At 42.3% G+C, this 16,029-nt stretch overlaps 1 protein-coding gene across 1 annotated transcript; it reads right to left on the bottom strand.

Moving 5' to 3' along the window:
- Positions 1–4,956: 4,956 nt before the first annotated feature.
- On the bottom strand, positions 4,957–12,325 carry GPHB5 (glycoprotein hormone subunit beta 5). The gene is made up of 3 exons (XM_050797225.1): positions 11,815–12,325; positions 10,642–10,846; positions 4,957–6,203 (listed from the first exon to the last, which is right to left on the bottom strand). The coding sequence occupies exons 2-3, from the start codon at positions 10,843–10,845 to the stop codon at positions 6,015–6,017; spliced, it is 393 nt and encodes a 130-aa protein (XP_050653182.1). The 5' UTR covers position 10,846; positions 11,815–12,325; the 3' UTR covers positions 4,957–6,014.
- Positions 12,326–16,029: the final 3,704 nt, after the last annotated feature.

Below are 16,029 nucleotides of genomic sequence, written 5' to 3'. Positions count from 1 at the left end.
ATCTAGACGTTGGTTTAGGCAAGGATTTCATGACCAAGAACCAAAAAGCAAATGCAATAAAAACAAAGATAAATAGCTGGGACCTAATTAAATTAAAGCGCTTTCCCACAGCAAAAGGAACAGTCAGAAGAGTCAACAGACAACCCACAGAGTGGGGGAAAATCTTCACAATCTATACATCTGACAAGGGACCAATCCAGAATCTACAGCAAACTCAAACAAATCAGTAAGAAAAAAAACAAACAATCCCATCAAAAAGCGGGCTAAGGACATGAATAGACAATTCTCAAAAGAAGATATACAAATGGTTAACAAACATGAAAAAATGCTCAGCATCACTGATGATCAGGGAAATGCATATCAAAACCACAATGTGATACAAATCTCACTCCTGCAAGAATGGCTATAATCAAAAAATCAAAAAAATAGTAGATGTTGGTGTGGATGCAGTGAACAGGGAACACTTCTACACTGCTGGTGGGAATGTAAACTAGTACAGCCTCTAAGGAAAACAGTGTGGAGATTATTTAAAGATCTAAAAGTAGAACTACCATTGGATCCAGCAATCCCACTACTGGGTATTTACCCGGAGGAAAAGAAGTCATTATTCAAAAAAGATATTTGCAAACACATTTTTATGGTGGCCCAATTCACAATTGCAAAATTGTGGAACCAACCCAAATGCCCATCAACCAACAAGTGGATAAAGAAACTGTGGTATATATATATACAATGGAATATTACACAGCCATAAAAAGGAATGAATTAACAGTATTTGCAGTGACCTGGATGAGATTGGAGACTATTTTTCTAAGTGAAGTAACTCACGAATGGAAAACCAAACATCGTATGTTCTCACTGAAATGTGGGAGCTAAGCTATGAGGATGCAAAAGCATAAGAATGATGCAATAGACTTTGGGGGCTTTGGGGGAAGAGTGGGAGGGGAGCAAGGGATAGAAGACTACAAATACGGTGCAGTGTATACTGCTCAGGTGATGGGTGCACCAAAATCTCATGAATCACCACTAAAGAACTTAATCATATAACCAAATACCGCCTGCACTCCAATAACTTATGGAAGAATAAAAAATAAACACATTTCCAAGAGTAAGGAGTTGCTGAGAGTTAGTTTATGCACCAGAGTCAATTCCCCTGCACCACTCCTCACATGCCTAGGAAAAAAGTTTAGAACATACATCCCTCAGTTCCACAACGGTCTCTTTGAATTTCCCTTCGAGGCTCTGCTTTTTCTCCCTCAGTCTCTTCCATGGTAAGCTTTCATTTAAGCTACAGCAAAACACTATCTTCCTAGAGGTTATACAGGAAACCCAGAGAAAAGTTCCAGTCTCCATAAAACAGCCCAACCTTGCATGGAGCCACCTCCAGGAAAGATGGCAGAAATGCTAATCAATGGTAAGAGATAGTCTGACGATAAACTCAAAGACTTCTCCAAGCAGGAATGACTTGTAAGGAGGATTCCAAAAAGGCACTGTGCTCTAGTGGAAAACGTTTGGTTCTGATTCAAAGAAACCTAGCATGTGCTACTTATTAGCTGTGTCACCTTGGACAAGTTATTTGACCTCTCTGAGCTTCTATTTCATCATCTGTAAAATGCTAATGGTAAAATGACAATGACAGTGCTTACTAGCATAGTTAATACAATAACTAAGAAGTGTTAATATAAAGGATTCTGCTTATAGTAAGAGATCCATAAATGGTAACAATATATTTTTGTTATTTTCCAAACACAGTACCTTGCACAAAATTTATGTTAATAAATATTTGTGGAAAGGAGGGAGAAAGGAAAAGGGAGACTTGAAAAAGATTCAGGTTTAGCACAGTATAAATCCTGATAGAGGTTTTCCTCTTTTTCACTAATAAATTCTCTGATTATAGCATCGATCTATTGAGGAAATTGTTTGAATACCATGAACTATTAGCACGCAGATCCTGCAGATCAGAGCCCTCTGGTGGCCATTGCAGCGTTGCTATCTGTTAGAACAATTATGCCCACCTTGTCTCTTACAGCTGTATGTCGCCACCTGGTCCCTGTTGTCCTAGATCCCTATCACCTACGCTGACACCAGGAAGCCCAGTTCCACAGCCGCTTCCCCAGGCATCAACCTCAGCCTAGAAAGGACAGTGATGAACGAGCTTTTCTGAGATGTGCCCCCTCACTAGTCATTCTTTGTTGCTTTGTAAAAGAAATGGCCACTAAACCCTCCAGATGAACACAACCAACTGGCGAGTTCTCTGGTCTTGTGTAATAAATCCATTCTGGCAGGCCCACCTCTCAGTGCCTTTTGTTCCTCAGTACTCTGCCAGGACAGTTCTGGCATCTTCTTTTCATTAATGCAAGCCACCATTTTCCCCACTCTTGAAGGACACAGCCCAACAGCACGCTGGGACCAGATCCAGGTGTCCTTTTGATTACATTATATTCTGATAATGCCTGCATATGGATGAAATCTTCTTATCCAGTCTTATATTCTGGCACCCCACCCGCCATATCCCTGTCTAAACTCCCGAGATCCATTGCTAAGCACACTTTACCAATTCCTCCTGGTTTACATTGTCAAATCCTGAAGCTCCTTCAGGGGAGATGCTTGTTCCTCCCACCACAGAGCAAGTCCCTCCCCAGCCAGATCATCCTGAGACTTGACCATAATTAACCACCTAGAATAACACGGGGGTGTAGGCAATATTTGAGGAGGGCCATATCATCATGTAAAGCATCCTCCTCGGCATGGTCTCCAGGCAAGGGGAGTATGCTCTCCACTAGCAAGCAGGAGTCAGGAGGTTCCCCTGCAGGGAAACCTCGAGTCCATCATCCACCTAACTGTTCCCATTCCAGGTCTCTGTGTCTCACTTCTTCCCTATTAGGACCTTGACTTAAGTATAGGAGACTTGCCAGAGTGGTAAATTCAGCCCTTTTATTAATTCAGCTGCTTTGTCAATTAGATATTAGGCCTAATTTTCAGCACAGTCTGTCCTTCAGCTGCATTCGAAGACAGTCTCTTCAAATCAGCTTTCATATCATGCCTGAGGGCTTTTATTGCACTTAACCACCAACTAATCCCACAGTCCTTATAATTACCGTGGTCTTCAATATCTCCCAAATGTTATTGTATTAGCCAGTGCATGCCTTCCCATGTGTATTCCAGATCAATTTACTACAAGGCAGTCAGTACAGTCATGAACTGCACAATATTTTGGTCAATGGCAGATGGCACATATGATGGTGGTCCCATAAGATTATATTTTTTCTGTACTTGTTCTATGTTTAGATACACAAATACCTACCATTGTTTTACAGTTGCCTACAGCATTCAGTATAGTAATCTGCTGTACAGATTTGTAGCCTAGCAGCGATAAGCTATACTTAGCTATGTAGTAGGCTATACCATCCAGGTTTGTGTAATTACACTATGATGTTCTCACAATGACAGAATTACCTCATGATGCATTTCTCATAATGTACCCTTGTTAAATGACCCATGACTGTAATTGTGATGCTACAGCATGCTACCTCCTGCATTCAAGCTGAGCTTCCCAAAAGACAGCTAAGCTGGAGTTTATTCATTTGGCCCCTTAAATCCACTCTCTACCTTTCTTCAACTTAGTGCCTAGGAGGCCAACATTTATGGACTGAATCAATGGGTTTTCTCACTCTCTGCTTTCCCATTTGATTCCCACGTGTTTTTTTTCTTTTTCTTTTTTCTTTTTCTTTTTTTTTTTTTTTTTTTTTTTTTTAATAGAGATGGGGTCTTGCTCTGTCATTCAGGCTGGCGTGCAGTGGCACGATCACAGCTCATTTGCAGCCTTGACCTCCCAGTCTCAAGGGATCCTCCCACCTCAGCCGCCCGAGTAGTTGGGAGTATAGGTGCGCACCACCATACCCAGCTAATTTTTTTATTTTTATTTTTTGAAGAGACAGGGTCTCACCATGTTGTAATTCTTCCACCTTGGCCTCCCAAAGTGCTAGGATTACAGGAATGAGCCATTATACCCGGCTTGATTCCCATTTCATTCAACAGAAGACCAGGGAGGAGAGTGAGGATGGGTATCTGCTCCCCCACCTCCCTCCCTACCAGGTCTCAGTTTGGGAAGGGCTGCATCCTCCTACCAAAGGCTGCAGCTCCTGTTGTGGATCTCACTTCTACAGTTTTCTCTGGGGTCTGACAATCACTCCCTCCTCTCGTTCCTTCAGCCTAGGGTTGTCCATTGCTGCTGAACCAAATCTGTTTCATCCCCACTTGTTGGTTTCCTTAATTCTGCTCACACATTTATAAATCATCTCTTCCGTATCCCACTGCAATAGATCACTGGTTTCCTGCCAGGACCCTTATTCATGCTGTGGTCATCTTTTCTCAAATCCTGGCAAGCCCTTTGTGCCTCAGAAAATTGAGGAAAGTCTTTGGGGGTGGGTTGAAAACACTTGAGTGGCACCACCCAGGATTCATCCCTAATCATCACCCACTGTTCCAGCAGAGACCCCAAGTACTTGCCTTCTTCTTACGTTAGAGTGACTTCCTTTCCTACCAACACATCTGCTAAAGGTTGGGTGACTTTTGCTCCTGCCTTTTGTTCCCAGATGTTCACCCCGCATCCCAGTACTTGACTGTCAATCTCAACATTTGCTTTACTATGTTTTAGGGGGACTCATTGAATTCTTATTCAAGAAGGACTCCTGGCTCCCAGGGCTATGTCTACGCATTTGTGCCACCGCTGGGACTCATGCTACCCAGAGTCATCTGTCTGTGTCCCTTACTAAACACGATGTGCCAAATTAATGCTTCAGTAAAAATAACCTTGTAGTTTATTTGAGGTGTGCTTCTCACTGTTATTCCAAGTGTACTGAAAATTAAAAAGACTTTCTTGAAAGTTGTCATGAATTCAAAAGACAGAGGACATGCTTTATTGGCATTAATATAGGTTTTCCTGGCACATTATGAAAAAGGAACAAGATTAAATTCAACCCCAAAAAATGCCAGAATTAAAGACATTTGCATAACATTAGAGTTCTGGAGGTTTTTTCCAGCCACAGAATTAGCTACTGTAAGATTTCAGAGAAGGCAGGAGCTAGAAAATCACAGACTTTTTCCTCTGAGCCAGCGATGCAGTTTTACCCCTAAAAGCATGTAAAATTTCAGAGTTTAGTAAGTTACAACTTAAATTTAAAATATGATAAATCGGGAAGAATACATGTGATTGGCCATTTTGCCATAGCTTTGGGAGAACATCATACTCTAAAACGTGAGTTTAATAACTTTTTAAGGCTAAATGAGATAGCTATTAGTTACATATTTTATTTCTGGGTATTTTTTTTCTTTCAATCCCACCATAGCCTCTTTATTAAGGCTCTTAAGGGAGTTTAGGGAATTTTGCTAGGGAAAATAATTATCCAAATCCAAACATCTCTTCATTGAAGCTGCTCTCTTTGTATATCTGAACAGTCTTATTTCTTGTGTAGATAATTGCTCAGTTAAAAGGGGAAGGGAGCATTTTCCCTAAAGAAGCTTGCAGTTGGAATTCCTTGGGGGTGAGGAAGACTAGTACATGGGTTTTGTTCATTTCTAGCCCTTTAATCATAAATCCGGTTGGAGATCAGTGGTTAAAGAGAACATGAGAATTTAAAGACTTTCCAGCCCCATTTTCTAATTACATCCAATGTGTTTAAATCATTAGCATATTATAAGTCCAAATTGGGGGAGGATTGTGATACACAAATTATGTTCCAAGACTCAAGGCAAAGAAAAATTAATTTGCAGGTGTGTGAACTGGAGAAATTATTTTGGTGAAGGCATGAATATTGTTTCGAATTTTTAGCATCAGTAGGCTGCATTTGGGCCTTTTGTCTGAGCTGGAGCTCAGGGTCAACAGGTAACCTCCTCCATGGGTATGGTCGACATTAAACAGTCTTGCATCCAGGAAGTATAACTGCATGTGCTGCTCACACAGGTGGGTCTGTGAGGCTGAGGCTGCTAGCTGCGCTCTGCAGACCATGCGGGCCTCAGATGGTCTCACACTCCGTGGTGGCAGTGGAGCAGGTTCCGCAGTCACAGCGGACGGCCACGGGATAGGTGTAGAAGGGGTCGACTCCCGGGGCACAGTTGGGCAGCTTGACGGTCACCTGTTTGGTCTCGTTGTAGGTACAGACTCGATGATGGGCTTCAATATAGGGGGGTTCCAGAATGGGTTTCTGTCCCCACAGATAGAAAACAGGGAATTCATTAGAACATATGATCTTGTTTCAGTTTTTTAGTATCATTTATCACTATCAGAAATTAACTTGTTATTCATTGATTTACTTGTTGCTCTATTGTCTCCCAGTAGAAAACAAACTCCTGAAAGCAAGAAGCTGATTTCATTCAAGACTATATCCTAAGCTCCCAGGAGAGACCATGGCACACAGCAAGTGCTCCATGCGTAGTCAGCAAATGAATCATCTTGGTCATTGCAAACACCTTCTAACTGGTCTCCCCTCTTCCATTTTTACTCCTTACAATCTATTTGCAACACAGCAGCCCTGACTGATCCTGTTTAAACATAAGTCAGATCATATTACTCCTCTGCCCAAAGCCCCAGTATTTCCCATCTCACTCAGAGCAAAAATCAAAGACCTTATGATCACCTTCAAGACCTACATCACCTCCTCTACACCTCCACCTTCTGAAATGCCTGCAACCATTCCCACCCCACTGACTTCCTCACTAGGCTCACAGCGGTCTCCTTATTGTTCCTGCCACCCAGCAGGAACAGTCCCAGCTCACGGCCTTTGCACTTACTGTTCCTCCTGCCTGGAACATTCTTCTCCCGTATGATTCACTCCTTTACCAACCTTTGGTTTTTGTTAGAATGTCACCCTCTCAGGGAAGCATTTCCCAACCATCCTATTTAACATTGCAACATTCCATCTCCATGCCCAGAAACTTCCCATCCCCCATCCTGCTTTATTTTTCACCATAGCACTGATCAATACCACCTGACATAGTCTACCTTTCTTTCATTTGCGTGCTATTCCTCCCACTCTAGAAAGTAAGCTCTTTTAGGACGGAGATTTTTGCCCGCTGTGCCTCCCGTACCTAAAACAGACCCCGGGAGGGTTTCAGTAACTATTTGTCATTGCATCAATGAAAGAAAACATTACAAGACAGGTTCCCGAGTACTCTGTGCACTGTTCTGATCATCAAAAGATTCATTTCCTTTCTTCAGCTTTTATGAATCTTAATTTCAAAGATAATTTTGATAAACAGAACACATAGATCAGAAAAAATATCAGCACCTCGCCGGAGTTAACATCTCGAGCCCTGCAGTCAGAACTATGGAGCTCGAGTCCCTGTTCTGCCACTTGCTGGAGACCTCGGAAAATTCACTGAACTTTCTGAAGACTCAGTTTCCTCCTCTGTAAAGCAAAATGTCTGCCTCCCACCACTGTTTGGGAGACAAAGTAAGACGATACACGCAATTCACAATGTCTAGCACAAAGTAAGTGTTCAATAAATGTAATCCATTGTTCTTATTACTGCAATTATTATAAGGAAGTAATAATGAAAATAATAACAAGCTTTCAAACGACAGTACCTTTGCTTTTTTGTTCTTCTTTGTTCTAGGCAAAAAAGAATATGTAACTCAAGATGAAGTTCTTGCATGAATGTCATGAAAATAGCAAACTTGCCTTTTTTTTTTTTTTTTTTTTTTTTTTTGAGATGGAATCTCGCTCTGTTACCCAGGCTGGAGTAGTAGTAGAGTGGCGTGATCTCAGCTCACTGTAACCTCCACCTCCCGGGTTCAAGCAATTCTTCTGCCTCAGCCTCCCGAGTTGCTGGGACTACAGGCACGTGCCACCATGTCCGGCTAATTTTTGTATTTTTAGTAGAGACGGGGTTTCACCATATTGGCCAGGCTGGTCTCTATCTCCTGACCTCGCCATCCGCCCACCTTTGCCTCCCAAAGTGCTGGGATTACAGGCATGAACCACCGCGCCCAGCCAGCCTTGCCTTTGACAAGGACCAGAGAAGCTGAATTTGTCCTCAACTGTTTTCCCCTACCATCCATATTTGCTTTATGTCTTCTTACCATTGGTACTCTGGGAACCTAGGCAGACCAAACACCTCAAAAAATTTAAATTTCAATCCTAACACGGTGAAACCCCGTCTCTACTAAAAAAAAAAAAAAAAAAAAAAAAAAAAAAAATTAGCCAGGCGTGGTGACGGGCGCCTGTAGTCCCAGCTACTCGGGAGGCTGAGGCAGGAGAATGGCCAGAACCCGGGAGGCGGAGCTTGCAGTGAGCTGAGATTGTGCCACTACACTCCAGCCTAGGTGACAGAGTGATACTCTGTCTCAAAAAAAAAAAATTAAATTTCAGATACATAATATTTTAGTATAAGTCTGTCCCAAATACTATATGAGACAGACAGACTTATGCTAAAAATTTATTTGTTGCTTATCTGAAATTCAAATTTACCTGGGCTTCCTGGTTTTCTGGTTTCATTTCAGTTTGGGTTTTTCTGGGGAGGGGATTGGTTGTTTTGTTTTATTTTGTTTGTCTGTCTGTTTGCTAAATCTGGCAACGCTATATGCAGATTATGAGGAATAGCTATTTTCAACAACAGCTCCACCTTCAAATGTAAATCCAGCCAGTCTATCGTCATGAGCATCCTTATTTTCAGACATGCTTTCAGTTAAGTTCCCTCCCCCAAAAAAATCAAGGGCTTTATATCTCAGAAACTTTCAGATTGCTGGGAAAATGAACCTCATTCTTTTATTTATTTTCTATAGGTTACCTCCCTTTTCATAACACCGTCAAGACATGAATGAAAGTTGGCTAAGATCAGAGACAATCTTGTTCTTTAATGGTTTTGGTGCTTCCATTTTTCCAGTGAGAGCACAGTTCCTGACCTCCTATGGGTGACCACGATCCGATTAAAGCCATTCATCAGTTTTTAAAAAGAAGAGAAGATGGGCTGAATTGAGGGGAAGCAGGAGTTCAAGGATTTGGCACAGAGAGGGCTTCAAATAGCCCAGACACTAAATGCAAACAGGGAGAGGCCCTGCCAGGCCAGTCCCTGAACAGGAGGAGGCACCAAGTGCCCCAAGTGAATTTGCTGCCAATTGACAGGCAAAGTCTACTTAGCAAAACCCGATTTTCATTTGGCTAAGCCCCTGAATGAGGCAAAAAGAAAACTACTTTGATGGAGTCGTTTCATCCAATTTGGAGATTTCATCACTATGACCCAATTCCATTCATAGGGCTGTAATTGTACCTAAGCAAGAGCAGGCCACCCTCTGGGTCCCTGAAGGGAAGGCTATTGTTCCCAATGGCAGTGTCCACTCACAGTGCAGGTTCGCTTCTAAGTGGCCTTCCATTAGGCTGGAGGATCTACAGCTCCAGGGACAGGTCCATCCCAGTCAACCGACAAATGTGTATTGAATACCTTGTTCATACACAACACCTTGACAAAAGCTGTGAAAGTTATAAGAATGAACCCCTGTCCTCAAAAAATTTAACGTGTGTGGTGGGGGAAGAAGTAAGACAAAAAGTAGAGCATAGTCAAGGGCTTACCTGCAAGTCAAAAAAGCCCCAGAAAGGGAGCTGGCACTGCAGATGGGCATCAGGAATAAATATGATAATGACAGATGAGAAGGAGAAGGGATATCAGGAAAGGACCAAAATGAGATCCATGAGGGCTATTTGATAAAACCTTTGAAAGTCACTTACCAAGGCCAGAGTAAGAAAATGTGTTGTCTTCAGGAAAGCAGGCAGACGCCATATTGCTGAGGACTTTGAAAGTTGGTAATTGAATCTGTAGTAGTGTGTGGACATTCAAGGTTTTGGGGTCAGGGCATGACAAGATCAGAGCTAGCAACTCATCAGTTACCAAGTGCGCGGGCCTCAGGGGGAAGAGCCCACAGTTACTACGTAGTGTGATCTGCTGGGGTGCTGAATAGCTCTCTTCCTCTTCACCACTCAGACAGCTCCTCTTAGTCCAACAGGATTTTTAACTTTGTTTGAGAGTGTTATCCCCACTTTAAATTAAATGTCTCTAAAAAGGCCAGGTATCATTGAATATGAAGGAACGTAATAGATCCATCAGTGATAACCCCAGAGGGCTCCCAGGGACTTCAAGAGGAACAGGGCTGCAGAAGAGGCAGTGAAGGGGTCTGGGACTAACTCTCAGCCTTCAGCTCAGGTCCTCTTTCTTGGAAACTGGCCAATTTACCCAAAATGAAGGAACACAGGGAGGAGTTTGGGTCACAAGCTTGAACCACAAATTGATTTCCAGCTTTACACTGACACTCTCTGTGACTTTGCAGCCACTCTCCCTTGAATCCCTCCATGTCATCTGTAAAATGGGTAGAACAGTACATCATGACCTCCCAGAGATGATTCCTAGATACACAGACACAATGTAAACCAAATTCTTAATCTTCTCAATGCTTTGTTAGAGGGGCAACATCATGCTTTTCAAATCACTTTTGGAAGATGCCAATCACAGTTTTGTTTTGGTTTTTTAAATCCACAGGAAAGGGCAGATGTCCCAGCTCCACCTCATATCATTTAAAAAGTGAACTCTTGAGAATCAGACCCAAGCTGCTGGCCCAGAAGATACTGTCATCTGCACATCTTAGCAACTCACCTCCCAGGTCTCACAGCGACCCCAGCAGGCATCCGTGGTGATCCGAAGGCCCCTGCAGCCTGGCTTCTTGGCCAGGAAAGTAAACTCCCTCACGGCACAGCCCACAAAGGTGCGCAGGTTCCCACTGGAGGTGCCAAGGACACAGCCACAGCCAACCAGAAGGAGGAGGGCCATGGGGCCAAGGAAGAGGAATGCCAGCTTCATGCTGCTCTTCCTGAGAGGGAAAGGATAGAGTTTAACAGATCTGGCTGCCCTCAATGGCACAGTCAACCATGCATTGGTCGCTATCAAAGGGACCTTGCTTCTAGCATTTCAGGGAAAATGAGCCCAGAAATTGTAAATGCCCACAAACTCCAACACAGGCATCCAGCGATTCCTGTAACTGGTGCCAGTGTGGATTCCATGGCCCTCTCTAGATGCCCACCCTCCAAGTGCATTCTCAGGCTTTTCCTTATTGTAACTTAACTGCTGCAGTTGACTTGTGTGCTGAAGAAGTTTGTCCCAGTGGTCTTTCCAAAATAAACATAAAATATGAGTAACACCAAAACTAATCCATAATCCCACAGAATACATGAATACATATAAATTATTTTTATTCAGGTCCAGGGTATTTGGGTGCCATGTTACATACTTTGCTCAAAACTATATTTTCAGTGCCATGATGGGGAATGATTTGGGAGGTAAATATTAATAACAGTATTCCCTATATGCATCGCTACTAAACCAACTCACCACTAAACATGGATATGCAGAAAATATCATGAAACCTATCATCTGAGTTGGTGGCCATTCATAAATGTGTCCTACTCACTGTAAATTGGTTCTGCTCTAGACTTCCACTGCAACAGCACCTACTTAACATTCAATTTAAATCCAAATGATGGAAAGCATAGGAGTTATTTAAAACATAACCTCAATCCACTGTCAAGTCCATCCTCTCTGGGTCTTGGTCATTCCCCGTGCTCTTTCAGGAGCCAGAATCAACCCCCTTCATGCCTGGCCCACTAGACAGAACTCACCTGGATTCTGAAGTATAAAGGATATGGCATTCATGGACCCTTACCCCCCACTGAATTCATTATTTTCACAGTTCCTACTTCTGACCTTGCTGTAGCAAGTTCTCTGGGCTTCCCCTCCTCTGGAATGAGGTTACAAATATGGAGAAGCACTTACCTAATCTTGCAGGAGCCAACGCTTCTTTTAGAGCTGAAACTTGCACTAAGATTTCAGGGAGTCACAATGAATGGTAGAAGTTTGCTCTGGGTAAATGTCTCTACCTTCTGTTACTGGGCTGCTTGATTGCTCAAATATATAGAAAAGGTCTTGTCAATCAAAACAAAAGAGAGGCAGATCCTTACAGGAACTACTAAACACATCAAAGCCATGGAATAGAAAGCCAGTCTCTATTTTCCAAAACTGATTAACTTAAAGGGTGTTGTTTTGTTTCTCCACATCACCTGCTGAAACAGAAAGTTACCTTGGTGGGTGGCATAATCCTAAGGAAATAGTCAGCGGTAGTTCCACCTGGTTCTCAAGAGAACAAATGCATTGTGGCAGATGGATTAAATTTTCCTTCATGGTAACCACAAGTTTCCTTTGAAATGGGTAAGTGACTAGCAGCTCATGGCAAACCCTTTCCTTTAACTGACAACATGTTTCAATACACTGAAAAATAACAAAACAATAATTCTTGCTGGAAAGAATGCAGGATCACTACCTGAAAAGATGGAAATCACAGTGAGAAGAAACATGTTGAAAGTCTTAAAACTAGCTAAGAATTAGATGATATCAATATCACCTTAAAATGAATCATTTAGGAAAAAATACCAGGATGTTCCAAGTGATTATCTTCCAGCATGGGAATTAAAGAAAACTTTTCAGTTCTTTTACATGGTTTTCAGCATTTTTCACATGTTCTACATTGGGCAGACTTTTGTAATAGAGAGTCAGTCAATATGAACGTTTTAAAATTAAAATAAACCAACAGGCATGCATTTGTTCTGACTGTAAGGACATTCAGTGCTGCTCTGATAGAGATGTTTCATCAGATTTTTGGTCTTAAATGATTAAAATAAGAACAAAATACTTTTTGGAGAATGGGATATAGTTTATATTTCAATCTACAATAACAGCGTATGAGTGGATTAAAAATGTACTTGTTCGCCGGGCGTGGTGGCTCAAGCCTGTAATCCCAGCACTTTGGGAGGCCGAGACGGGCGGATCACGAGGTCAGGAGATCGAGACCATCCTGGCTGACACGGTGAAACCCCGTCTCTACTAAAAAATACAAAAAACTAGCCGGGCGAGGTGGCGGGCGCCTGTAATCCCAGCTACTCGGGAGGCTGAGGCAGGAGAATGGCGTGAACCCGGGAGGCGGAGCTTGCAGTGAGCTGAGATCCGGCCACTGCACTCCAGCCTGGGTGGCAGAGCGAGACTCCGTCTCAAAAAAAAAAATAAATAAAAATAAAAAAAATAAAATGTACTTGTTCATGGCATTTTTCTGGATGCTCTAAAAAGTAAATGAAGCAGACATCATCTTTGTCCTTAGGAGTTTCAATATCATAGTAAATAATGACATAGGCAGAGACATTGAAGATGCACACTAACTAACTAGTGAAACAAAGTGAAGAAGTTAAACCATTTCCATTTTCTGCAAAGGAAAGTGTTCTTTAAATACATGTGTTGCTCATCGTAGATTTCATTTTCAAAACAGATAACAATGCCCGGTGAGTCCATCAATTTGCCACCCCTCTCTCTAGACCAGAATTATTATACGTGTTTTATAGAAAATTGAACTGGCTTGGAATAAAGGACTTTCTTCAGCCCTTCAGCCTGTGAGTAGCATAACCAGAACTGGAGTACTCTGGGGACGGACTGCTCAGCTGGCCTGATCTTCCTAACTTGCTGGCCAAGAGCTAGCCAACTGGCAGTGAGCTGCCATCCTGGGCTGTTTCTGAAGACGGCTGCTCAACCCTTTTAGACCTGAAACATACACACTTGTGTCTGCAGAGTCACAAAATAAAGACAGACTACAAAGGCCAAGAGCATCTTTCTTTCACAATCCCCAACTTATTTATAATGCAGAGGTGTGGCATCATGCATTCCACCCTGTCAGCATTAACTTTATAAGAACGACAATTTAGAGTCACTAAGCATCTACTATGTGCCAGGTACCATGGAGTCTGCTGTGCTCTTACATATGTTATCTCTAGACCTTACAACAATTCTTTCAGTCAATTATTATTTTCTTGTTTTTACATTGGAAGAAATAGAAACTCAATCGTTTTGTAACCTGCCTGCTTCCAAAGCCTTCAACAACACTGGGAATGGCAAATGGGTCTATTTCATCCCTGGAACCAACTACAGTTAATGGGAAGCGGCTACCTGGAATGTTGTGTTAAAGAAGGCAGCTGAAGTCATTCTAAAGGCAAAGGGCAGTGGCCCATCCACTTCATCCTGGGTGTAGGAAAGGAGAATGGTGTATGGATGCCACCTTTTGCAATGTAGGCTGTGTCGCACCTCTCTATGGGCAGAGTGAGAGTTTGTGGTGTGACTTCAAAGGCTAATAAACGCCCTGCTACCCACGGAATATCTCTGCACCATAGTGTGCATGTGCCTGCCACCTTCCCTTCAATCTACGTTGAAGTTCCCACCATTAAAGCCCCTCTCTTGAGGTAGCAAAGAAACATATGAGTAATGTCTCCAAGGATAGACTCTGGAGAATCTTCTCTCCTTTTGTTCCATGATCATATTTACATGGATTTATTGTCACCTTGGAGGGTGAGGCACAAGGTATAGGTTCACTAGGGGTAGAAAGAAAGGAGAAGTGGTGTACGTGAGTAATCATCTTGAATTCCAGGGGGATCGTGACTCCAGAGGAATGAGCCAAGTGTTAGTGCCTCAGAGGGGTGACTGAGAAACTGAGGCCTGGTCCAGGGAAGGCGGTCCCAAGTGGGGAAATCCTGGGGTACACACTGTGTGCAGGAGATGGAGACACTAACAGAGCCTGAAACACTCCCTTCCCTCCCGCAGCCATGCGGATTCTCAGTGGCACAATCTCCTTTGGGACTACCTTGAGCAAGTCACTTCTCTGAGCCTCAGTTTCTTCATCTGTAACACAGTGGGGTTGGACCCTGTGACTCCCAAGGCCCTTCCCAGTTCCAGAATTTAAATATTTATAGACTATTTTATGAGCACAAGAAGCTGAGGACAAGTCAGAAAGAGAGTGCAGAAGGTTACATAACCATAAAGTTGGCCACATTGTACTGAAATCTTGATTCTGACACTGGCCAACTTATGATCTTGGACAGGTCTGGTAGCCCACCTGAGTCTCAGTTTCCTACAAAATTAAAAATACCTCCATCATAGGGGTCATGTGAGGATTCTACAAAATAATGTCTATAAATTACTTCTCACAGGGCTTGATACATGATAAGTAGGCAATAATTGTTGTTTCTCTTTCCCTCCCTGGAAATGCATCATTATTATGTGTACCACTAAGAAATAAAAAGCTGCCAATAAAAAATTATATCACACCAGCAGTTGTTAAGTATATCCTGATTTCCAAGGTATTAGAGGTGAAAAAAAAAATGTGAGTCTGAGAAGAGAAGAAGCAAAGTCTTTGGGGACTATGAGACCTCACTAACATTCTGAAACCAGGACATAGGTAAGCACCAACCTTGCTTTCCCAGCCAACTTGGGGTGCTTTAATCTGACACTAAAATTAACAACATGTTTTCAGTAGAAGAAAAAATCTAAAGTATTAGGCTTAATTTTTAAAGTCCAAATCTCATATTTTGAGGGTAAAAGCTTTATCACAGTTGCAAATTTCAATATATTAATAAATCTTCACAAACACTCAATTTCAGTTCTGACCAAATATGGAGTCAAACTAAGCCAAACAATGCTCCCTGAGCATCCACGGTCTTGCACAGGTATGAAATGAGAGTCCACAGGAACTAAGCTGTTTGCTGCATCACTTAAAACCATCTCTTAAGAGTTTAGAAAAGATGTGCATGCTCTAATATGCTTTTCTACACTGTGTTCTCAAAATACACAATGCTCTGCCCAAGGGTCAAATTAATTAGCATTATGCTTCCCATGGGTGGGAAAAAAGCCACATATGAAGCTATGAGTTTCAAGGAACTAAGAGAATTAATGATAGAAGAAAGGTCAGCCTTGAGTCTTATAAAGTGGTATGTTGCTTTTAATACTGCTTATTTTCCACGGGGGAGAGGAGAGGAATTCTGGGCACATGAATGAAGATGAACAGTGAAGACTTGGAAGAAATTAATTTTGTTGAAAAGTCATTTCTTCCTTTCAAAGCACTGGGTATTTGTGGTCAGCTCCTCGTGTTATTGACTTAAAGAGATAACATTTGCCCGAGAT

This window comes from Macaca thibetana, chromosome 7 (genome assembly GCF_024542745.1).
Source record: "Macaca thibetana thibetana isolate TM-01 chromosome 7, ASM2454274v1, whole genome shotgun sequence".
In the NCBI taxonomy this organism is placed as follows: domain Eukaryota; kingdom Metazoa; phylum Chordata; class Mammalia; order Primates; family Cercopithecidae; genus Macaca; species Macaca thibetana.
Note: the sequence above shows the minus strand (reverse complement) of the source record. Positions and strands in the feature narration are given on the sequence as shown.